At 43.5% G+C, this 26,550-nt stretch overlaps 1 protein-coding gene across 1 annotated transcript in view; it reads left to right on the forward strand.

The window, feature by feature from the left end:
• Positions 1 to 26,550, forward strand: part of LOC137374572 (suppressor of tumorigenicity 14 protein-like) — a 189,135-nt gene that overhangs the window by 146,764 nt on the left and 15,821 nt on the right. The window contains exons 16-17 of the mRNA XM_068040870.1: positions 3,981 to 4,164; positions 16,082 to 16,353. Of these exons, the coding sequence (XP_067896971.1) occupies positions 3,981 to 4,164; positions 16,082 to 16,353 (456 nt within the window). The remainder of the gene's footprint in view (positions 1 to 3,980; positions 4,165 to 16,081; positions 16,354 to 26,550) is intronic.

The following is a 26,550-nucleotide window of genomic DNA, read 5'->3' on the forward strand; positions in this document are numbered from 1 at the left end:
GCACACACATGGAGGATGCTCTTGTTGTGATTGCAGACCAGTTGGACTTTGAGGGAATGGAAGCCCTTTCAGTTGACGGATCTCACTGTTCGGTCAGTGGGTGCCTTGATGACCATGTGGGTGCAATTATTTGTGCCCTGCACCTAGGGGAATCCAGCATTGGAGGCGAAACCCAATGCCCTCTATTCCTGCGAGGCCATATCTGTTGTTAAATGAATGTGCTATCCAGCTCTGGCAAAGAGGGCATCAGTGACAAGCGAGATGTAGTGCTGTGCAACCAGTTTTGAAATGCTACCAAGGTCTGCAGCTAATCCTTGGAAGGAGACAGAAAAGGAGAAGTCCAAGGCCACAGTAACTTTGATGGTTAATAAAAGTCTGTTAATTTTTCTTGAGTAATTAGCTGAATTAGTATCCCTACAACCATCATAATAATCATTCACTGTAAAAAACACAGCAGTGCAACTGTTGGGACGTAACGTAAGGTCTTCGGCAACAAGGACACAGATGTCTGTGACCATCTGTCTGGAGAGTTGCAGTCCCCTGCGGGACTGGTTCTTGGTCATCTCCAGGGAGCTTCATCTTCAGCAATCAATCCTGAATTGAGGGTTTGGCCTCCGTTGCCTTCCTATCCTTCTTTTCTCTCCCATGCCCTTCTGATGTCTGTGGCTTTGCCTTTCCTGTGGAGGATGTTGGCCCTCATCGCCACTGGGCCGAAAATCTGACAGTCGTGTCCCCACTGCCAGCTTGAGCCTTCTTTCTGGGCAGGTAGCCGCCCAAATATCCTTGGCAGCCTTGTCCCCAGCTCTCTTGCCCCGTGATGCCAGATGCATGCCGAACCTCTTCAAAGCCCGGGTGCTAAGAGCCCATTCTCCTTGCCAACTGTGCAGCACCTTGGGAACTCCCTTACCAATTGTCCAGGTCCCTTTTGCCCTGCTGATCCTTTTATGGGGCTGGAGTGATGCCCCAGGGCAGCTATGGATGGCTCCCCACTCTTTACCTGCCTGCCTTCAGATAAACTGTTTTTGAAGGCGTGAGTAACCTTTTTGGCCCTTTAAAGATTTGAATTTGAGTCCCTGACAAGCTCTTAACGAGCTTTGCAACAGTGTTAATTGGGAGAAGAGTGGGATTCCTGTCCACCCATCCTGGTATTGCCAGCGCTGGGATCAACGCCTTGAAATTGATATGCCACCAGGCACTGGTATTTCAGGTACCACAGAAAATTCAGTCCAATATCTTTACAGCAGTTTATCTTTGTGAAAGGTACAGGTCCACTTTAGCAGCAGAATAATTCATTGTATGCTACATGTGTTATAACATTCAGTCATTATAAAAACGCCAAATCATCTCTTACCCCTGTGCAATGTGAAGGGAGATCCACTTCTGTAGTTTTGTGTGCATTCTAGATCACATGTTCAACACTTGTATTGATTACATTTATAGAACAGTGAACATTTAATTTTGACCACCTAAAATTAAGATTCAAGTAAATATTTTCATGCAGTTGTAAATATACCTTTTTACTTTATGGCATCCACAAAGAATTGGATTTAAATTGTCTTGAGTGATTTAACTGCATTCAACACTCATCAGGGAAAGAAGATAGCCCCTCACGTGATCTAGATTTGTTTCAGGGTTACAAGGATAAGAGAGAATCTGGCATTCAGTTCTCTTTATTTGAATCTCAATGGATCCTAATATTCTGGCAGCAATAACCATCCCAGTCTACACTCAGTTTCGTCCTGAATGTTACAGTCCTGTAACCCCAAAGGGTGCTTTGATTGCAGTCTGGGGATGATTTCTAATAGCTCATACAAGCAAACCACTGGATTCATTTAGGCTGTACAACTCAGGTCAATAACTTCATTCTCAAGTGTAGTGCCATAGCAGGTAATGGCAGATTACTTGTTCTTACATGAAACAACTTTTCCTTCAACTCCACTCACTTCCTTCAAATAAAGGGTGTTGCCGTGAGTGCCCACATGGGTCCTAGTTATGCCTGTCTTTTTGTGGGATATGTCAAACATTCCTTGTTCCAGTCCTACTAGGTCCCCTCCCCCAACTCTTTCTCCAGTACATTGATGACTGTATTGGTGCCGTTTCCTGCTCCCGCCCTGAACTGGAAAACTTTATCAACTTCGGTTCCAATTTCCACCCTTCTCTCACCTTTACATGATCCATCTCCGATGTTTCCCTTCCCTTCCTCGATTTCTCTGTCTTCATCTCTGGGGAAAGGCTGTCTACTAATATTCATTATAAGCCCACTGACTCCCACAGTTACCTTGACTACACTTCTTCACACCCGCCTCCTGTAAGGACTCCATTTTATTCTTCCAGTTTCTCCGTCTCCGACGCATTTGTTCATGATGCTACCTTCCACAACAACGCTTCTGATATGTCTTCCTTTTTCCTGAACCGAGGATTCTCCCCCACTGTGATTGACAGGGCCCTCAATCGTGTCAAGCCTATTTCCCGCACCTCTGCCCTCACCCCTTCCCCGCCCTCCTAGAAACGCAACGAAGTTCCCCTTGTGCTCACTTTCCACCCCATCAGTCTTCACATCCAAAGGATCATCCTCCACCATTTCTGCCACCTCCAGCGTGATGCCACTACCAAACACATCTTCCCCTCCCCTGTCAGCATTCCGAAGGGATCGTTCCCTCCGTGACACCCTGGTCCACTCCTCCATTACCCCTGACATGTCGTCCCCATGGCACCTTTCCAAGCAATTGTAGGAGGTGTAATACCTGCCCATTTACCTCCTCTCTCCTCACTATCCAGGGCTCCAAACATTCCTTTCAGGTGAAGCTGCGATTTACTTGTACTTCTTTCAATTTAGTATATTGTATTCGCTGCTCACAATGCGGTCTACTCTACGTTGGGGAGACCAAACGCAGATTGGGTGATCACTTTGCAGAACACCTCTGCTCAGTCCAAAAACATGACCCCGAGCTTCCTGTCGCTTGCCATTTCAACACGCCCCCCTGCTCTCATGCCTGCATCTCTGTCCTGGGCATGCTGCAGTGTCCCAGTGAACATCAATGCAAGCTCAAGGAACAGCATCTCATTTACTGATTAGGCACACTACAGCCTAGCAGACTGAACATGGAGTTGAATAATTTCAGAGCATGACTGGCCTTTTTTATGTTTTTTTATTTTAGTTTGTTTCATTATTCATTTTTTTTACCATGTGCTTGCCCACTGTTTTTTTCATATTTATGCATTTGGCTAGGCTTGTTCATTATTCTGTCATTTAACACCGTGCACTAACGCTTTGTCTTTCATCACATCATTAGCCTTTGCCTTTGCCCCATGACCTCCTTGTCAGTTAATCTCTCTGACCCTCTGTTCTATCGACACCTTCTGTTTTGTTCTCTTTTGCCCCACCCCCGCTTTATTTGCTTAAAACCTATTACATTTCTAACCTTTGCCAGTTCTGATGAGCGGTCACTGATCTGAAATGTTAACTCTGCTTCTCTCTCCACAGATGCTGCCAGACCTGCTGAGTATTTCCAGCACTTTTGGTTTTTATTGGCAGATTATTGCCTTGGTGGTGCCCTTTAAGTTGTGTAATAGATGCACAATTTACCTTGCCTTGACTTTAGACAATATAAAGAGTAATTCTTTTATACAGTACCATTCCTCACTATAAATTGTCACCTGTTTCTAATGATGCCACGTGTAAAATTATTCCAAGCTACTTTTCAATAATATTGATACAGATCTTAATTCTTGGAAATACATAATACAGCCCTGCATTTGCAGTTATAAAAAAGTTATTATAACTGTTTATCAGATGGAAATGATCAGCTTTTAAAAATAATTACCTCATCAGTTTAGACAAACTGTATGCAATTCAAACTATCTGCAGGAAAACAAATATTTGTATGAAACAATCACAAAAATGTTGCTATCTGATCAAGTTTAAAGTTTTGAACCGTTAATGTAACTTCATACAACAAAGAGCTTCTCTTTTTACACAGACTGTGGAAACCAACCCTTCCTTAGAAGTCGAATCATCAATGGTAATGATGCGGAGCTTGGTGAGTGGCCCTGGCAAGTCAGCCTCCACTTTGATTCCTTAGGGCATACCTGTGGTGCAACGCTGATAAATACTTGGTGGCTTCTATCTGCCTCACATTGTTTCCACGATGTGTATCCCTACAAGTAAGTGACAATATAGATACCGCCAGAAAAAGATAAGATCTACACCACAGCTTGGCAAATTCTGTTTGGGTTGTTTAAAACTATAAAATTAGTAACTTGTTCAAATATAAAATTGTCATCTCTGAATTAAAGGCACTATTTTGTCAATTTTATTTTAAGTGGGCTTATACTCGTGAAAGACATTTTTCTTTTCAAAGTCATCAATATGTTTCTGATCATGCCTTATTAATTCATTTTATTCAGCCAGGCTCCATGGGTGGAATTTTATGCTCTCCCCTGCAGCAGGTTAGGAGGCAGGAGAGCATAAGATCGGGTGGGATGGGTGGCAGAGGAGACCCCACCATTGTCCCACCTCTGCTGAAATTTAGTCCAGGGTAGGAAGGCCTGTGAAGGGCCTTACCGCCCCGCCACTAATTGAGGCGCGTAACTGGGCAATTAACCCCCAATTAAGGGCCTCTTCCTGTCGTAATTAACCCATGCAGCGGGCAGCCCTGTCTCCGCATGAGGAACATGGTAGGAAAAACCGTACGGGCTGCTTCATGGCTCTGGGTTTTTTTGGGGGGGGGGGGGGGGGTGGGGTTTCCACATTCACAGTGCCTGAACGAGGGAGCCGGCATCAGGAAGGGGGAGTGGGGCGTGGTGCATTGGTCGCCCCCTCCCCTTGCTGATGACTGCCCCCTCACCTACGACTCCTACCCCACAAGACCCCTCCTGTCCTGACTGACCTGAGGCCTGGCTCCAGCGACGATCCTGGGCTCCAGGATGGTCATCTCCGGCAGTAGCCACCACCTGTGCGGTGTCGCTGCAGCTGCCGGCCTCCAACTGATTGGCAGCTCTAAAAGGGTGGGACTTCGCAGCGGGGTCCTAAATCCTATGGAAGGCCCACTGATGTCCATTTAAGTGCCTGATTGGCACTAAATACAGCCAGCCCTCCAGAAAAGAGGCAATGCGGGGATCCTGGCGTCAGTTTCACCCAACTTCAAGAATCCAGCTGCCAGCATAAAATTTCTCCCCCCTCCCCCGCAATGTCCCTGCTTCTAAGTTTATCCTGTACCATCAAGTAAAGGGAATGAGGTGTTATTGGAAAATGGAAGGAAAGAGGGCAGAGACTCACATCTGCAGCTTCCCATAATAGCATGCATCAAAAATTGTAGTCCTGCCAAAGTTTGGGGAGCTGCAGAAGCTTTACCGTGCCCCTTATAATTAATTTAACATGCAGCAAATAATAACAACTCCATGGTCTTGGCAAGATAATCTTTCACACCTTAGTCACATAAGCCATATTCTTGCGAAATAGCAAAGGATATTTAGTGCTGAGATGGGTTCACCTGCAGCCAACAAGATTTAGCATACAGCTATTTTCATTGGTTTAAGAATTCTGGGGAGTCCCACTTGGTCTTTTGCAAGTGTTTAAAACGTGGCCACCACTGTTCAGCATCATTAAGAAAAGGAGTGTCAAGCACATTTTATATGGTGGGCCCGATCCGATATCCTGGCACTTGGCACAGGCCACATTCAGAAGAGTTATTAGAATAGAAATCGATCAAGATAAACCATATTGGTATTTATGTACAGTTAGATTTTATTTCTTACATACAATGTTGACCACACTTCAAAAGTACTTAATTGTCTGTAAAGTGCTCTGGGATGCCCTGGCTGATCCTAGGTGTAAAATGCTAGTTCTATTTACCGCCACCCAATAACCAGCGACTGCGGTAAATATGAATGCATGCACTGAATAGAAAACAGCACCAGGTGAGCAAACCCTTTGGTCAGACTGTTTAACACAGGGTTGTCCAACGTATGCCCCACAGGCCAGGATCTAACCCGCCAAAGGTTTCCATCTGGCCCGCAGGTGTAAACTGTACCTGGGGCTGTTCCTCATCCTCCCCAGGGGTCTGTGACTGGAGATGGGAAATTTTGCTTTGTTTTCTTCTTGCAGACCGGCCTTTTTAAAAACATCGCGCTGTCTGTTTCACAGTTGCTGAAGCAGGAATGCGCTTCCCAACTTTGACAGATTTGGGGTTTTCCGACATTTTTTAAAAGCCCGCAGAAAAACCCCGAATCTGTCTGATGTTGAGAAGCGCGTTCCTGCTTCAGCAGCTGTGAAACTGCCGGCGCAATGTTTTTAACCAAACTGACCAACAACAAAGCTGTTGTGCTGAGTGCTCCCACTCAGTGCAACTGTCAGAGAGAGCGAGGGGTGGGAGGAAACTGAGAGAGAGGGGAACAGAGAGAGAAAGGGGGGAAACAAAGAGAGAGGGGGACAGAGAGAGAAGGGAAACAGAGAGAGAGAGGGGGGAACAGAGAGAGAAAGGGGGAACATAGAGAGAGAGGGGAAAAAAGAGATGGGAAAAAAGAGAAAGGGGGACAGAGAGGGAGAGGAGGGAAACAGAGAGAGATAGAGGGGAAACAAAGAGAGGGGGGGACAGAGAGGGGGAACAGAGAGCGAGGACGACACAGAGAGGGGGAGAACAACACAGAGAGAGGGGAACAACACAGAGAGGGGGGAACACAGGGAGAGAGAGAGACAGAAACAGAGAGAAGGAGATCAAGGTCACTCCTGACAAATGGATATCTATCCAGAATACTCTGCATCGCTACATCAAGTGTGCAGGCAGAGATTAACTATGCAAGCAAAAACAATGCCAGGTTTGTCACTAGATCAGTTTTCAATATAGTGACGAGAAAGTAAGTCAATAAATTAGTCTTCTCATTTAAAGCTTCTTCACAAAATTGCACATGTTTTTATTAGTAATATAAATTTTAAATGCCTTTATCTTTCGAAATTTGCTCACAAGCCACCTGGGCCGAGCAAAAATCGTAATGCGGCCCTCCTCCCGAAAAGGTTGTACAACCCTGTTTTAACAGAACTGTAGACTGGGGAAATAATGAAGAATAAGTTGATAAAATGCATATTTATATAAAAAAAGTGGTATAGCTGATCCTTTGGCATCTCCAACAATGAGTTACTTCTCACAGAATTAGAAGAGTCCACATTCGTGAACAACTCACTCTTTAAGGGAATGTGGTGAAACCAGAGAGAAAGTCAAGAGTTGGCTGCTTCCATGCACATAGCAGCCACAGTGCTTTCTATTGAAGTTACTGCTAAGAAACAGTCTATCTAGCTTATATATAGGGGAGTTTGAGAAAGGTTTTTACAAATTATAAACACAATGAAAATTCACCCCTACTCCACTGTTTAGACAAGCCTATCTGTCCTTTTAAATTGCATCCAAGTACTGGGCTGATTGTTTTGCACACTTTACCTGAAATCTCTTTTCTGATCAGCCAGTGCCCTAACAGATAGCAGCAACACACCTGCCAGTATTGTGTGGGGTAGCTGCTAAATTCCAGTAGTAAACCTGTAAAAAAATAAGCATTGGCTCTGTCAACTTGTGCTGAACCTTTCTGGACTTTGGTTCCTGGGCTATGATCCACCGGGACTGAATCTTCACTCCACATCCAGAAACTCCACTTGCGTAGATGTTTCAGTAACTTACTAACTTCTCCCCAGTAAGTTATCTTCTGTTCTACTGAATGAAAATCTTAAAATATATAGAAATGTGCTTGCTTTCTTTGAAAAGGGTGAAAAAAATTCAATTCAGTTGGAAATGCAACGCAAAAAGTATTCATTTTTAACATAATTGTGAACTGAAATAGATGTTACTTGGTACAGAATATACTATAAACTGAGAAATTAAGTAGCTAGCATGCAGAACTAACAGAATGGTTAGAAAGAAGAATTTTGAATGAGTGTTTTGAAACTAGAGAGTGAGGTGAAGATGGAGAGAAATGAGTAGAGAATTTCAGAGGTTAGAACTATATTGGTTCAATAATTGGCCATCATTGATGGAACAAAGAGACCACTTTGTAGAAGACAACCAGTGTTGGAGGAGCGATCTAAGATAGGGAGTGACCACTAAAGTAAGTGGCAGTGAAGACCATGGACTGATTTGGGAACATAATTTTGAAAATCATGCAGGTGCATTTTAAACCTGTGAAGCTTGGAGAGCATGGGAATAATAGGAGTGTGGAATTTACTGTGGGTGAGGATGTGAACCATGGGTGGCCTTTTGGATGAGTTGAAGCATGTGGAGGCCAGACAGGCATTGGAGAAATAAAGCTTTAATGTGATGAAGGCATAGACTAGAGTTTCAAAGCAAAAGGAAAGGAGATAAAGGGAGGAGTAAAAAAGCAAGCAATATTACCGAGGTGGAAGAAAGCAGTTTCTGCACAGGTACTATATAGAGGAGAAGCAGAGTTGGACTGAAGAACAACCCCAATGGTACACATTTTCTGACTAAGCTGGATATGGCAGTCATGGAATATTAATGAAGGGGTCATGTTAATGACTCCTACCTACAGGAATGGGACTAAAAAAGGTTCTAAATGCTACATAGAATTACATTGACTCGTTTCTGTGTTATAATTTCATTCAGCCCAATCATTCTATGTGTTTATCCTCCACATGAACAGTAGTCTTAATTCCATTTTCCCAGTCTGATCTCCTATTTTCTGTTCTAAATCTTTTACATTTAGTCTTATGAATGAGAGCCTGATAACAATGGGACAATCAGGGAAAACAGTCCACTTTTAACAATTCTATTCCACTTCTTCATAATTTTAAAGGCCTCTGTCAATTTACCCCATAATATCTGAATGAAAACAGCCCTAATTTCTCAAGTCTTTCTCTTTATTTGTATTTTCTCATCCCAATCAGCATCCTAGTGAATCTCCACAGTATGGAGAGGTCACTCCATAATCACTGACCACCTCCAGGCGCGTATCCATTGTCTCTCGAGATAAGGAGGCCCAAAAGAAAGAAAAAGAAAGAAACATCTTTCCTATAGTGTGCAGCCCTAAACTGCAATTATGACCTTACTGCCTTCGTATAGCTTCACCATAAATCTGAACTTTTATATTCTGTACCTCTCTTGCCAGAAAACACAGCATTCTATGAGCTTTTTTGATGGCCTTATTCACTTGAAGAGTAGCTTTTAATATCGTGAACCTGAACTCCCAATTCCTTCTGCTGTTGCACATCAACCAGTCTTCCTCCATTCAAAGCTTAATTACTGCTTTTTAAAAAATGTACCACACGCTGGCACTGAATTTATTTTGCCATTTTTTGCTCATTCCAGCACCTTATCAGATTTACTTTTCCATTTACAGTATAACTCCACTAATATATTCTTTTGGGCCTCCTTATCTCGAGAGACAATGGATACGCGCCTGGAGGTGGTCAGTGGTTTGTGAAGCAGCGCCTGGAGTGGCTATAAAGGCCAATTCTGGAGTGACAGGCTCTTCCACAGGTGCTGCAGAGAAATTTGTTTGTTGGGGCTGTTGCACAGTTGGCTGTCCCCTTGCGCCTCTGTCTTTTTTCCTGCCAACTACTAAGTCTCCTCGACTCGCCACAATTTAGCCCTGTCTTTATGGCTGCCCGCCAGCTCTGGCGAATGCTGGCAACTGACTCCCACGACTTGTGATCAATGTCACACGATTTCATGTCGCGTTTGCAGACGTCTTTATAACGGAGATATAATATATAACAATCCCTTTTTAAAAAAAATCTCTACCGTATTGACTTTTTCTTCACTTCTTTTATGTACATCAGTGTTATGGACGTTAGACCTTGTAACGTGATTAGGTTTTAAAAATTGTGATTTTTAAAAGCTCAAGATGGAGTCTAGAAGGTCAGGTGATCTAACCTCCAATCTGCAAAATGTTATCAGGGCATCAGAGAATACAGATCAAAGACTTTCTTCTGAAAAACAGAGACTGCAGGGCTAACAGACTTTCAGGTTATAAAACAAGCAGGTAGTAATTCAGAAGATGCAAATGTACCAGGCAGCTGTTAGCTTGGAAAGGCCCAAGTGGCTTTGTGAAACCAGACATTTGGACTCTGCATGTTTCGAACAATACAATAAGCTATTGACTTCTGAGTCCAGATAAATTTGACAGACTTTCTGAAGTCAAACAGACTGTAGGAGAAGAAACCAACAGATGTAGCTTCAAGGCAGGCTGGAAGAAGGGAACTCATCAGTTGCAGCTTCACAGCAGGCTGTAAGAGAAGAAGCCAGCGGTTGTGGCCTCCAGAGAGAAAGAGGAGACACCTGCTTTCGGAAGCCTGTTACAGTAAAAGGATGCGAAGACTTGAACCTGTTTTGAAAGTCAAAGCTTGCAGAGAAGTAGAAGACCAGCAGGAGCACCAGGAAATGCCTTATTCATGAATGTCCAGGTCAGAGGTGCTCAGAGAAGTAAGTGAAGAGGACATTGAATTTTTGAAATAGTCTGGGAGATCCAACCCATTGCAACTGGGAGGAGTTTGGATTTGGATTTTACCATCAAAAAGGACTGTGGAATGTATAAGTGGGGTGTGAGGTTTTCAAATATTTTAATAAGTAAAGAAAATATCTTTCTTTGTAATTTGGGGTATCAACTACTTACAAAGTGCTATTCAGTTAACTGGGGATTTCTTTTAGGTTAGTTATAATAGAAGTTTTAAAACGTGAAATCTTGTCGTGTAATTCTTGAAATTGATATGGGGTTTGTATCTTATATTTTTCACTGAGGTTGTAACAATCAGCCTTCTGTGCACGTAATCCCTCCTTTAACAATGTTGCCACTCCTCCTCCTTTACACCTTGTCCCAACTTCATTCCTGTTCTCCTACTGCTATGTACTACCAATATTTCTTAATTAAGGCATTCTCCTGAAAACTGCTGAAATTAAAATGAATGATGAAAATCTCAATAAAATCAAAAATGCACAGCAGGCATCAAAATGGAAAGTATTTTTTGGCTGCAATCCTTCATCAGATCTGGACAGGTCTTTAGAATAGTTGCACCTAATATGTTAAGACATCATTCTGTTTTAGATGGCTATTTACTTGCTGTATAATTCCAACATTTTCTGTGCTCTCCAGCACTCCCTCCGCCCAGCCCCACCACAAGAACACTGTTGCTGAGAAATCTGAATATTATAATACAGGCCTTTACCTGCCAAAGCTGATGCTAGCAGTGGCTAATTGATATAGCAATAAGCCTACTGCATTGCCACTCCAAAAGAATCCTCCTTTCTGCTGTTTTTCTTTTAATGGATGACAACCACCACCTAGTGGTCAATAAATAAAGCAAGTTAAAGAATACAAACAATGGCCTTTACATTAGGGGCAAAGAATAAGACAAAACAATTAGTTTGGCATAGAGTCATAGAGTTATACAGGACAGAAACAGGCCCTTTGGCCCACCGTGTCCATGCTGGCCATCAAGCCTATCCATTTTAATCCCATTTTCCAGCTCTTGGCCCGTAGCCTTGTATGCTATGGCATTTCAAGTGCTCATCTAAATACTTCTTAAATGTTGTGAGGGTTCCTGCCTCTACCATCCCTTCAGGCAGTGTGTTCCAGATTCCAACCACCCTCTGGGTGAAAAACATTTTCCTCAAAATCCCCTCTAAACCTCTTGCCCCTTACCTTAAATGTATGCCTTCTGGTTATTGACCCCTCTGCTAAGGTAAAAAGTTTCTTCCTATCTACCCTATCTCTGCCCCTCATAATTTTGTATACTTCAATCATGTCCCCCCTCAGCCTTCTCTGCTCTAAAGAAAACAACCCAAGCCTTTTCAGTCTCTCTTCATAGCTGAAATGCTCCAGCCCAAGCAACATCCTGGTGAATCTCCTCTGCATCCTCTCCAGTGCAATCACATCCTTCCTATAGTGTGGTGACCAGAACTGTACACAGTATTCCAGTTGTGGCCTAACTAGCATTTTATACAGCTCCTTCATAACCTCCCTGCTCTTATATTCTATGCCTCGGCTAATAAAGGCAAGTATCCCATATGCCTTCCTTACCACCTTATCTACTTATGTTTCTGCCTTCAGTGATCTATGGACAAGAACACCAAGGTCCCTCTGACCCTCTGTACTTCCTAGGGTCCTACCATCCATTATATATTCCCTTGCCTTGTTAGTCCTCCCAAAATGCATCACCTCACACTTCTCAGGGTTAAATTCCATTTGCCACTGCTTCGCCCATCTTACCAGCCCATCATTCCACTTTATTAATATCTCTTAATAAGGTGAATTATCTGTTTATTTAAGTTTAGTTATTGCTGTTCACTCAAAAATACTCTTTAGGTTGTAATAACTCTAAATTCAGGAATCTTCAACGAGTACACTTTTATATGTAGAGTAATATCGCAGAGGTTTGTGGAAAAACTTTGAACCACTGATTAGAGGATAGAGCAGAATAATCTCCCTTTCATCACCTTACCTAAGGTGAAATTTTCCCCTACTACTTTTTATTGACAAGTGATGGCAATAGAGACTACTGAATTTAAAATCTAAAGAGATCCTGCTGTTCCCAATTAAAATGAGGCAATATTGAAAGGTATTTCTCAGGCAACTCTATTTAGCAAAAGAAAAAAATAGCTGAATTCTCAAAAGAACCCCTCCCCAACTTCCTCAGTTGGAGTCAAGAATTTAGGAACAATAGCAACTTTTATCATTCCAGATTAGCAAACATTCAGAGTTAGGAGGACCTGCATGAAAATAATCCCCTTGTGAAAACACTTCATTGGCAACATAGGTTGTGTTGTGCTTGTGATTTGAGGTACAGTGTGTTGCGTTGATAACCCAAGGTTCCTTTTCCCCTTTAGCAGCTGCCTGCTTAAACCACTCTCCCCTTCCCCTGTACCCTTATCTCTAACAAAAATCCAAGAGCTCCCTACCAACAGCACTGTGGGAGTACCTTCATCACAAGGACAGCAGCAGTTCAAGAAGGTGGCTCACACCACCTTCTCAAGGGCAATTCGGGTTGAGCAATAATAGCAACACCCACATTCTGTGAATGAATAAAAACACACCACCTTCATAGTAGCAGCAGCATAACGATGTTATATTCACTCTGAAGTTACTGTTATCAAATAAGTAATGTATATTCTTCCTGCCTTACTTGCACACTGACAGATGGTGGCATAACAGCATTGGTATATTCTGGGAAGATACTAAAATCTGTAATACTATTTCCTTGAACTTACTTTTAGAATTTCAGTTGCTGCTAATTGCTCAGCTTCATTGTGCCGAAATGCTAAGTAAACAAAGGAAGGCACTGTCATTTCCTTGCTTTCTTAATGTTATTGTAGCATGGTGAAACTTTGTATTGGGTTATTTTCTTCTTGGAGAGTAGTCACCGAACCTTCAGTTTGGGGGATCCAAGGTTTAAATTCCACATTGCTGCTTTGCAGGCATAAATCGGATGCTAAATTCAGCCTGAAATTTATTTTAGGCCTGTAAGAAGCACAACATTGACTTATATATTAAAGTAAGGTTCATGCACTTGAATAAAGACCTGTTTGCTAAATTCATGTGTAGAAGCAGCTAATTCATAGGGTCCTAACCTAGGTGGGAAGTATACTGCAGAAGGGCAATTTAGAGGGATACTCTCCTCCATTAAGGTAAATCTCTGTCTGGACTTGAAGGGTTATTGGAGAATGTTTTGCTGATTTTTGACAGTATTTTTGGCTACTGTTTCACTAAGCTGAACCCAGTGAGTGATTTTTGGGAGGTCCTACACTATGCCAAACGATTACTTCCCCAACATTGTTTCAATTTGGGTATTCTGTTCGGGCTGCCTTTGGAGCTGCGACATGAGGAGTGTGGGCAGTGGCAAGGAAGGTAGCAGAGGACTGCAAAGGTTGCTAGAAGAGGGTGAAGGAGGGGTTGGAGAAATAGATCTTACACCATGAGGGTGGACTGGAACTGGATCTCCTACCTATACAGCTGTCAACTTTACAGAGGAGCAGTGCATCAGGCAACTCAGCTTCTCCAGGGAGGCAGTGATTGAGCTCTGCCAGCCGCTCAACCAAGAATTGCAGGCCAGCATCAGGGTATCCACAGTACTGCCTGTGGCCATGAAAGTCACTGTGGCCTGAACCTTGATGCATGGGTATCACATCTTTCAGTTTGCTGTGCACATTACAGTCAGGGAGGTCACAGATACACTGTTTGTTGGGCACTAGGAATTGATCACCTTTCCAATGGAGGTTACTAAGCAGGAGAAGACAGTAGTGGGCTTCACAAGAATTGCTGGATTTCCTCAGGTGCAGGGTTATCTATTACACCCATGTGACCCTGCCCTGTCCTGTATAAAACCCTTAATTCTATTCCTTAAATGTGCAGCTTGTTTGTGACCATAGCTATTGAATTCTGCATATGTGTGCCTGAAATCCTGGCTGTAGTCATGCTGACCATCCTACCCCAGTTGTCAATAACTGCTCTCTTCCACTCAGACCATCGGGCTAGTGGCTGGCTGGGGACAAGGACTATCACCTGAATACTTGGCTCATTCTCTCCATCCACATGGAAGTGGATGTTAAGCTTCTCGAGCAAAATTTCCAATGACTTGAAGAATCTGGCAGCATGCTTCAAGATAGCCTAGAGCAAGTGTCAAGATTTGTCATTGTGTCAATAAAGAGGGCAAGTGTTATGCACAGAAGGAACTGTGATGAAAATAAAAAATGAACTGGAGGAATTATGAAATAAAAGTCAAATGTTGAACTGAACCACAAGAAAATGGGCACATTTGTACCACAGAGAAAAATGGAGTAGAGGTCAGGTGACTCCTCGAGTAGTGTCAATAAACAAGCCTGTTTGCACTTTACAGCCTTCCGGACTCAACAGTGTGTTCAGTAATTTCGGGTCATAACTTCTGCCCTCTTTTTGTTTTGGATGGCAACTGTTGGTGATAATTCTGCTGTTTCCCATTTACAACTCCTCTAGACCTATCTGTTGTTCCTTTACTTGTTCCATTACCATTTCCTTTTGTCTTAAACCATCATTCCTGTTGTCATTTAATGCACCTTCCACCCTATCACAGACTGTCCCTTTTGTTCTTATCCACCATCCTTACCTTTCCCTGCCTCTGTACTTGTTTAAAACCTGTTATATCTCAAACTTTTTCTGGTTCTGATGAAAGGTCATCAACCTGAAATCTTAACTCTGTTTCTATCTCCACAGATGCAACCAGACCTGCTGAGTATTTCACACATTTTTGTTTTATTCCTCTCTTCCATTGTCAGGCTCAGTAAGATTGCCTATACTTGCTTCCACTCTTAACTAAGTATCTCCTTCAAAGGCTTCACTTCCCATCCATACAAACACCTTGGGAGCCTCTCCAGTTGATTCACCTTTGGCCCCTTCTTCTTCTTCATGATTCCCCATGGCAAAAAAAACCACACACACACAATCAACTTCTTGTGAATCCCTCCCTCACTGAGGCACACGATTGGTAGATGCAGTCATCTAAGCCACACATTATGGAATTACCTTCCTAAACCCCTCTGCCTCTCCAGCTCCGTTTCTTCTTTTAAACACTCTTTAAAACCTACCTCTTTACCAAACATTTAGTTACCCTTCTAATATCTACTTGCTTAGATTAGCATCAGTAATTTTCCCCTGCCATTTACTTCTGTGATGCATGCACCTTCACATGTTTTCCTACATTAAAGGTGCAGTATAAATGCAAGTTGGTGTTTTTATAATTAAAGTGAACCAACAGGAAGGCAAGTGTGCCTTGATAGCTGTTCATAGTAGTATAGGTAACCAAGGAATTTCCTTTCAATTTTTTAATCTCGCATTAATTCAATTTTCAATATATTTTTTAAAAAGTTTAAATTTATATATTAAAACTCTATTATCATCTCAATGTGCCAGTTAAGGATTAGAGACAGGGTTATGAAAGCCATGTTTATCTATCATATTTATATTTTGTTCCATAAAATCATAATACTATTATAGAACATATGAAATATTTGTTTATAAAAGTGCAAAATATTTATTCATATTTTTCAGTACTGCCTCCAAGAACTTATTTTAATGTTCACAATTTGAATAGCTTTTGCTTTTTTTATGCCAGGTACTCTGATCGACAATTATGGAAAGTATACATTGGAGCGCATTCCCAAGCCATTTCAGAAACTGCTGTTGAAATGCGACTAATCAAACGGATGATAATTCATGAGCAATTCAATAATATCACAATGGATTATGATATAGCCTTGCTTGAACTTTCAGAACCTGTAGTATACAATAATTACATCCAACCAGTATGTCTTCCATCGGCATTACATGTGTTTCCTGCAAATCGAAAATGCTATATTACTGGTTGGGGCTTACTGCAGGAAGATGGTAAGTTAGTTATAAGTAAAGCTATTTCTAACTATTTATTGTCATTGGATATAAATATGTATTTGTATTAAAATATTTTGAGTTCCCAGTTACATTTATAACTAAAAATGGATTGGGGGATAAGCTGTTTTAGTCAATTATTTAGCGCTATTAGAGAAAACACATTAGGAACATATTCAACATGCCACACAGACACACACAAATACTTTCAGTTATAGTCCTGTAGTGGTGATATGCCCAAGGGCAGATCCTCTGTTTATTTCTTCACACCGCATGATCCGGTGCATTCCTGTTCATTTGATCATAAGAGCCTCCCATTTTTTAACTTACATGAGAAACTAGCAACATGACTAAGGAAAACGTACATGGGGTGGTTTCCCATTCCCTTCCTCATGTGTGCTTTATAGTAAACATAAGTCATCTTCCCAAATGATCCTCCACCTGTAAGTAGCCATTGTTCCTCGAGGTTGGGATGGGAATAGAGGGATATGGTCCCCGGAAGTGCAGAAGGTTTTAGTTTAGGCAGGCATCAAGGCGCAGGCTTGGAGGGCCGAAAGGCCTGTTCCTGTACTGTTCTTCTTTTTTCTTTGTTCTAGCTCTTCTGCATCACCACCAAAAATTCACTGATTCTGCCATTGGCCATGGCTCATAACCTTGAGCATGGGACCCTTACCTGGGTCTAGGCGACTCGCAAAAGGGCATGGATGACCACCCCTGAGGTCTCAAATGACCCTGCTACCCTGAATATTCCTGGAATAAAACCTAAAGTTTAGGGAATTTATTTCTGCAATTTCAGATAATAGCCAAGCGACTACAGGCAAGTCAGTTTAACCTCGATGGTGGGAAAACTTTTCAAAACAATTATCTGGGACAAAATTACTAGTCACTTGGACAAATGTGGATCAATTAAGGAAAGCGAGCATGGATTTGTTAAAGGGAAAATCTGGTTTAACTAATTTGATTGAGTTTTTTGATGAGGTAACAGAGAGGGTTGATGAGGATAATGCAGTTGATGTGGTGTACATGGACTTCTAAAAGGCATTTGATAAAGTGCCACATAACAGGCTTGTCAGCAAAGTTGAAGTGCCTGGAATAAAACAGTCAGTTGCAGCATGGATACAAAGTTGGCTGCATGACAGGAAACAGAGAGTAGTGATAAATGGTTGTTTTTCAGGCTGGAGGATGTCATATTGTGGGGTTCCCCAGGAATTGGCATTAGGGCCACTGCTTTTCTTGATCTATATTAATGATCTAGACTTGAGTACAGGGCACAATTTCAAAATTTGAAGCTGATACTAAACTTGTAAGTATTGTGAACTGTGAGGAAAGTGATAGACTTCAAGAGGACATAGACGAGCTGGTGGAATGGGTGGACACATGGCGCATGAAATTTAGTGTAGGGAAGTGTGAAGTCAGAATCATGACATGTTCAAAATCATGAGGGGTCTGGATAGAGTAGATAGGGAGAAACAGTTCTCATTGGCAGAAGGGTTGAGAACCAGAGGACAACCAGTTGTGATTGGCAAAAGAACCTGAGGCAACATGATGAAAAACTGTTTTCACACAGCAAGTGGTTAGGATCTGGAATGCACTGCTTGAGAGGGCGGTGGAAGCAAATTCAATTGTGGCTTTCAAAAGGGAGTTGGATATTTAACTGAAGAGAAAAAACTTACAGGGCTACGGGGAAAAGGCAAGGAAACGGGATTGTCAAGTTCCTCTCACAGAGAGCCAGCACAAGCATGATGGGGAGAATGGCCTCCTTCTATGCTATAATCATTCTATGTTTCTATAATTCTAAGTTATTAGATTTCTCATTTCACATATTTTATGGTCAAAAAACTTGTCCTCTCATTGTAGAGGAAGTAGGGGGAGTTCTAAACTGGAGAAGCACAGGGGTCTGGATGTGGATGGGGGTTAGGGGATGGATGGCAGGGAGTTTAAACCTGCAAAGATATTAGCGCATCAAGAAGCTGGCTTCAACTCGCCAACTTCCGCATTTATCTCGAGCTCGTTAGGCTGCTTGGGTGCAACTGCCTTGGGAAGGGGGTTGCCTAGTAACATATGCTAATCGCTTAATTAGATCTTTCAAATTTAATGGCAGATCCACGGCTTTCCCAGGCTTCATGAAACTCGCTGGTGAAAGCAAGGTGAAAACACTAGGGCAATTGAGTGTGCACAGCCATGGTCAAGGTGTGCACGAACTCACTTGATTGTAGTGTTTGATGTTCCACAGAGCTGGCCACTTTATCCATGGAAGAACACATCATCTTAATGCGTTGCAACATCAACCCACTCGTGCTTAAGGCAGCTTCTCCATTCTCTCTACAGTCATGGTCACAGTGCTTGGAATGCCTGTCCGTGCATTGTACATTCTCTGCTGCTGCTCACTGACTCTCCTTTTCATTGGGGTACAGCATCTGTCTCCAGCTGAGCAGAGCTTGGAGAGGGCTGCACTCTCTGCGGACTCTGCGGACTATTCACTGTTATCCCTGCCACCACTGCTACTGGTCACCTGTGAGATGAGGCAGTACAGAGAGGGTTTACTAGACTAATACCTGGAATGGCGGGCTGTCTTACAAGGAAAGATCGGACGGGCTAGGCTTGTATCCACTGGAGTTTAGAAGAGTAAGAGGCGACTTGATTGAAACATATAAGATCCTGAGGGGTCTTGACAGGGTGGATGTGGAAAGGATGTTTCCCCTTGTGGGAGAATCTAGAACTAGGGGTTACTGTTTAAAAATAAGGGGTCACCCATTTAAGACAGAGCTGAGGAGAAATTTTTTTCTCTCAGAGGGTCATGAGTCTTTGGAATTCGCTTCCTCAAAAGGCAGAGGAAGCAGAGTCTTTGAATATTTTTAAGGCAGAGTTAGATAGATTCTTGATAAGCAAGGGGTTGAAAGGTTATCGGAAGTAAGTGGAAATGTGGAGTAATTAATTCAGCCATGAACGTACTGAATGGCGGAGCAGGCTAGAAGGGCCGCGTGGCCTACTCCAGCTCCTAATTCGTATGTTCGTATGTGAGTCACCAGGTGAAAAAACAACTACCTGTTTAATTGGTCTCAACAAAGTGCGAGTACCTGAGGGGGTGCATGCTAAGCTTGAGTCCTGTGACAGTACATCCTCAGAGGAATCAGCTCCTTTGAGGAATCCACATCTGCGTTCTCTATCAAGTTCTGCTGCACGCTTGAAGTCCCTTTCGGAGATAAAAGGTGTGAATTAGCACTGGGAAGGTAAGAATTTTGCGGCTTAGCATTATGAAGATGATCATGTTTTACTCGCTATTGAAGGCAAAACAACATGACTGAGCACTGTATGACATGCGGTCATTGACATATAATTGTTTTTAGGTAGGTGGGGAGGTCCCCATCTCCCCATCTCCAACAGCCAGGGAACCTGAAATGCCACTGATCTCCAGTGCCTCCTCTTCTACATTTGAGAGCTGGGAAATCTGTGGAGTAACACCTCCGGTTCTCTCCTTCTCCCTTGTGTTCAGTGCTCTGTTTTTCTAAAACAAGAGAAAGAGTAGCCCTATGCGAAAGTACATTAGCATAATCAATGCAGTGCATTTGGTGAGGTGCCTATCAGAGAGAGAGGCAAGGAAATGCAGAAGAATGAAGGTGAGTGGCAGTGATGGATGGATAGATGGGGATGTGAAGGAAGTGCATAGAAAGAGAAGGATGGGTGCACATGCTAACTAAACGGGTGTGAGGGGTAATGTGATGGAGTAGGCTTGACAAGGTTGAATGACGGAAGAGGTGGTGGGGGTGATGCATATGGCAGGGTGTAGATGAATGTATAACTGTACTCACCTGTTCTGACCTGATAAGGCCCTTAAAATGCTTCTTGCATTGAATCCATAAGCCTGGCACTACGTGCCTGTTGCTGATTTCCTGGGCCATCTCCAGCCATGGCTCTTTGGCTTCTTGGTGTCAACAGCAGGATTCTTCCTTCACTGCTGAGGAAGAGTATCTTTTTCCAGTTCCTCACTGACCCCATTAGTACATCAAGTGATTCGCCATTGAACCATGGTGCAGCGTTTGACTGTCTGGCATCCATTGTCACGGTTTTTCTCTTCTTATCAATTCCATACTCCTCCAAATCCCATCTTTGGATTGGCCCTTTAAATACTGGAATTGAGATCACATTATGTGGGTCCTCATCATACCCACTGCCATGTGTTGGATGGCAAACTGGAAATAAAATGCTGATAAGCTAAATGACATGTTAAAAAGCCACTGACAGATGCACTGAACTTTCTCTAGGGTTCTCCACACAATATCGGACAACCCCACTCCCAAAGCTTCTCCAAGTTAATATCTGGGCCAATCTCTCCTGCAACTCTCCCCACACCCCGCCCCCACCCCCACCCCTGGCCCCCCACCACCACCACCACTCCCCCAACCAAAACAGTGTCAGAATATTAGGAAATGCACTTTTTAATGTATTCTATGGTATGTGATCAAGAAACAAAATCTCAAGATCTGTACTTTCACTGGAACTAATAAAATTGAAAATTGTCTGCGACATTGCCCAGTTATTGATGGATATAAATTTTTTTATACACATGATTACAATGGAGTTGGGAACTGTTGGTGTCACATTTGTGTCACCTTAGTGTCACATTTGACCCCGAGATGAGCTTCGGACCACATATTTGCACCATCACTAACACCGCCTATTTCCAACTCCATAACATCTCTGCCGCTGCCTCAGCTAATCTGTTGCTGAAACCCTCATTCATGCGTTTGTTGTTTCTAGACTTGACTATTCCAATGAACTCCTGACTGGCCTCCCACTTTCTACCCTCTGTAAACTTGCAGTCATCCTCAACTCTGCTGCCTGTATTCTAATTTGCATCAAGTTCCATTCACCCATCACCCCTGTGCTTGCGAGCTTATGTTGGCTCCCGGTTAAGTAATGCCTTGATTTTAAAATTCTCCGCCTTGTTTTCAAAGAACAAAGAACAAAGAAAATTACAGCACAGGAACAGGCCCTTCAGCCCTCCAAGCCTGCGCCGATCCAGATCCTCCAACTAAACATGTCGCCTATTTTCTAAGGGTCTGTATCTCTTTGCTTCCTGCCCATTCATGTATCTGTCTAGATACATCTTAAAAGACGCTATCGTGCCCGCGTCTACCACCTCCGCTGGCAACGCGTTCCAGGCACCCACCACCCTCTGCGTAAAGAACTTTCCACGCCTAGCCCCCCTAAACTTTTCCCCTCTCACTTTGAACTCGTGACCCCTAGGAATTGAATCCCCCACTCTGGGGAAAAAGCTTCTTGCTATCCACCCTGTCTATACCTCTCATGATTTTGTACACCTCAATCAGGTCCCCCCTCAACCTCGGTCTTTCTAATGAAAATAATCCTAATCTGCTCAACCTCTCTTCATAGCTAGCGCCCTCCATACCAGGCAACATCCTGGTGAACCTCCTCTGCACTCTCTCCAAAGCATCTACATCCTTTTGGTAATGTGGCGACCAGAACTGCACGCAGTATTCCAAATGTGGCCGAACCAAAGTCTTATACAACTGTAACATGACCTGCCAACTCTTGTACTCAATACCCCGTCCGATGAAGGAAAGCATGCCGTATGCCTTCTTGACCACTCTATTGACCTGTGTTGCCAGCTTCAGTGAACAATGGACCTGAACACCCAAATCTCTCTGTACATCAATTTTCCCCAGGACTTTTCCATTTACTGTATAGTTCACTCTTAAATTGGATCTTCCAAAATGCATTACCTCGCATTTGCCCTGATTGAACTCCATCTGCCATTTCTCTGCCCAACTCTCCAATCTATTTATATTCTGCTGTATTCTCTGACAGTCCCCTTCACTATCTGCTACTCCACCAATCTTAGTGTCTTCTGCAAACTTGCTAATCAGACCACCTATACTTTCCTCCAAATCATTTATGTATATCACAAACAACAGTGGTCCCAGCACGGATCCCTGTGGAACACCACTGGTCACACGTCTCCATTTTGAGAAACTCCCTTCCACTGCTACTCTCTGTCTCCTGTTGCCCAGCCAGTTCTTTATCCATCTAGCTAGTACACCCTGGACCCCATGCGACTTCACTTTCTCCATCAGCCTACCATGGGGAACCTTATCAAACGCCTTACTGAAGTCCATGTATATGACATCTACAGCCCTTCCCTCATCAATCAACTTTGTCACTTCCTCAAAGAATTCTATTAAGTTGGTAAGACATGACCTTCCCTGCACAAAACCATGTTGCCTATCACTGATAAACCCATTTTCTTCCAAATGGGAATAGATCCTATCCCTCAGTATCTTCTCCAGCAGCTTCCCTACCACTGACGTCAGGCTCACCGGTCTATAATTACCTGGATTTTCCCTGCTACCCTTCTTAAACAAGGGGACAACATTAGCAATTCTCCAGTCCTCCGGGACCTCACCCGTGTTTAAGGATGCTGCAAAGATATCTGTTAAGGCCCGAGCTATTTCCTCTCTCGCTTCCCTCAGTAACCTGGGATAGATCCCATCCGGACCTGGGGACTTGTCCACCTTAATGCCTTTTAGAATACCCAACACTTCCTCCCTCCTTATGCCAACTTGACCTAGAGTAATCAAACATCTGTCCCTAACTTCAACATCCGTCATGTCCCTCTCCTCGGTGAATACCGATGCAAAGTACTCATTTAGAATCTCACCCATTTTCTCTGACTCCACGCATAACTTTCCTCCTTTGTCCTTGAGTGGGCCAATCCTTTCTCTAGTTACCCTCTTGCTCCTTATATATGAATAAAAGGCTTTGGGATTTTCCTTAACCCTGTTTGCTAAAGATATTTCATGACCCCTTTTAGCCCTCTTAATTCCTCGTTTCAGATTGGTCCTACATTCCCGATATTCTTTCAAAGCTTCGTCTTTCTTCAGCCTCCTGGACCTTATGTATGCTTCCTTTTTCCTCTTAGCTAGTCTCACAATTTCACCTGTCATCCATGCTTCCCTAATCTTGCCATTTCTATCCCTCATTTTCACAGGAACATGTCTCTCCTGCACGCTAATCAACCTCTCTTTAAAAGCCTCCCACATATCACATGTGGATTTACCTTCAAACAGCTGCTCCCAATCTACATTCCCCAGCTCCTGCCGAATTTTGGTACAGTTGGCCTTCCCCCAATTTAGCACTCTTCCTTTGGGACCACTCTCGTCTTTGTCCATGAGTATTCTAAAACTTACGGAATTGTGATCACTATTCCCAAAGTAGTCCCCTACTGAAACTTCAACCACCTGGCCGGGCTCATTCCCCAACACCAGGTCCAGTATGGCCCCTTCCCGAGTTGGACTATTTACATACTGCTCTAGAAAACCCTCCTGGATGCTCCTTACAAATTCTGCTCCATCTGGACCTCTAACACTAAGTGAATCCCAGTCAATGTTGGGAAAATTAAAATCTCCTATCACCACCACCCTGTTGCTCCTACATCTTTCCATAATCTGTTTACATATTTGTACCTCTATCTCACGCTCGCTGTTGGGAGGCCTGTAGTACAGCCCCAACATTGTTACCGCACCCTTCCTATTTCTGAGTTCTGCCCATATTGCCTCACTGCTCGAGTCCTCCATAGTGCCCTCCTTCAGCACAGCTGTGATATCCTCTTTGACCAGTACTGCAACTCCTCCACCCCTTTTACCTCCCTCTCTATCCCGCCAGAAGCATCGATATCCTGGGATATTTAGTTGCCAATCATGCCCTTCCCTCAACCAAGTCTCAGTAATAGCAATAACATCATACTCCCAGTACTAATCCAGGCCCTACGTTCATCTGTCTTACCTACTACACTTCTTGCATTAAAACAAATGCACCTCAGACCACCAGTCCCTTTGCGTTCATCATCTGCTCCCTGTCTACTCTTTCCCTTAGTGACTTCATTATCTAGTTCCTTACAGGCTTTAGTTACTACCTCCTTACTGTCCACTGACCTCCTCACTTGGTTCCCATCCCCCTGCCACATTAGTTTAAACCCTCCCCAACAGCGTTAGCAAAAGCACCCCCAAGGACATTGGTTCCAGTCTGGCCCAGGTGTAGACCGTCCAATTTGTAATAGTCCCACCTCCCCCAGAACCGGTCCCAATGTCCCAAAAATCTGAACCCCTCCCTCCTGCACCATCTCTCAAGCCACGCATTCATCCTGACTATTCTTTCATTGCTACTCTGACTATCACGTGGCACTGGTAGCAATCCTGAGATTACTACCTCTGAGGTCCTACTTTTTAACTTGGCTCCTAACTCCCTAAATTCTGCTTGTTGGACCTCATCCCGTTTTTTACCTATATCATTGGTGCCTATGTGCACAACGACAACTGGCTGTTCACCCTCCCCCTTCAAAATGTTCTGCAGCCGATCTGAGACATCCCTGACCCGTGCACCTGGGAGGCAACATACCATTCGGGAGTCTCGTTTTCGACCACAGAACCGCCTATCTACTCCCCTTACAATCGAATCCCCGATGACAATAGCCCTTCCACTCTTTTTCCCGCCCTTCCAAACAGCAGAGCCAGCCACGGTGCCATGAACCTGGCTACTGCTGCCTTCCCCTGGTGAGCCATCTCCCTCAACAGTATCCAAAACGGTATACCTGTTTTGGAGGGAGATGACTGCAGGGGACACCTGCGCTGCCTTCCTGCTCTTCCTCTGCCTTTTGGTCACCCATTCCCTTTCACCCTCTGCAATCCTAATCTGCGGTGTAACCAATTCGCTAAACGTGCTATCCACGACCTCCTCAGCATCGCGGATGCTCCAAAGTGAGTCCATCCGCAGTTCCAGAGCCGTCACGCGGTCTAACAAGAGCTGCAGCTGGACACACCTCCAGCACGTGAAGGAGTCAGGGACATCAGCTGTGTCCCTGAGCTCCAACATTGAGCAAGAGGAGCATAACACGGGTCTGAGATCTCCTGCCATTTTCAATCTTAAGCTTAAGTTCGTCTTAACTTAGATAAACGAAAAAGGAACGAAAAGTTTTCACCAATCACACGAAAAAAAAAATAAATAGAAAAAGCCTTACCTTATCTGCACACCACCGAGTCCTTTTTTTTGGTTAGAGGAGGAGGGCGGGTGGGAGACACTACAGGTGTAGTGTCTCGGGTTCAGCCGCTGCCCAAATATATAGGACTTACTTACCCAGCTGCCACCTCGCTCTCCCTGTCGCCGCTGCAAAAAGAAACCGCCAAAACAAAAAGGTAAGTTTATATGAGTTGTAAACTCACTTACCCAGCTGCCACCTCGCTCTCCCTGTCGCCGCTGCAAAAAGAATTCCTCCATGACCTCACCCCTCCCTATCTCTGTAATTTCCTCTAGCTCCAAGATATCTGCTTGCATCTAATTCTGGCCTCTTGAGCATCCCTGATTTAATTGTTCCATCATTGGTGGCAGTGCCTTAAGGTGCCTCAGTTCTAAGCTCTGGAATTCCCTTCCTAAACATCTCCATTGCTCTACTCCTCTTTCCTTCTTTAAGACACTCCTTACAAAGAAAGACTTGCATTTATATAGCTCTATTCACAAGCACCGGACGTCTCAAAGCACTTTACAGCCAATGAAGTCCTGTTGATCACCTTTGTAATGTAGGAAATGTGGCAGCCAATTTGTGCACAGCAAGCTCCCACAAATAGCAATGTGATAATGACCAGAGAATCTGTTTCTGTGCTGTTGATTGAGGAATAATTGGCTAGGACATTGGGGATAACTCATGTGCTCTTCTTCAGAATAGTGCCAGAGGATCTTTTACCCAAGGAGGCAGATGGGGCCTCAATTTAATAACTCATCTGAAAGATGGCACCTATGACAGTGCAGCACTCCCTCACTGGAGTGTTAGCCTTATTTTTATGCTGAAACCCTGGAGCGGAACTTGTGATTCAGTGGCAAGAGTGCTGCCACCAACTGAACCATGGCTGACACTTCTTAAAGCCTACCTCCTTGACCAAGCTTTTACCCATCTGCCCTAAATCATCTTATGTGGCTTGGTGTCAAATTTTGCTCCTGTGAAGCACCTTGGGATGTTTTATTATGCTAAAGGTGCTATATAAATACAATTTTCTATTGTTGTTTGGACAGAAAGACTTCATAAAAAAACTCACTGCACAGAACTATCTAGTGGCAGGACCTGCACTGCATTATTACAGATGACAGCAATTTAGATTGGTAATTTTTACCAGAAAAGCAAGGCAGGAA

The sequence above is a fragment of the Heterodontus francisci genome, chromosome 10 (genome assembly GCF_036365525.1).
Source record: "Heterodontus francisci isolate sHetFra1 chromosome 10, sHetFra1.hap1, whole genome shotgun sequence".
Classification (NCBI taxonomy): domain Eukaryota; kingdom Metazoa; phylum Chordata; class Chondrichthyes; order Heterodontiformes; family Heterodontidae; genus Heterodontus; species Heterodontus francisci.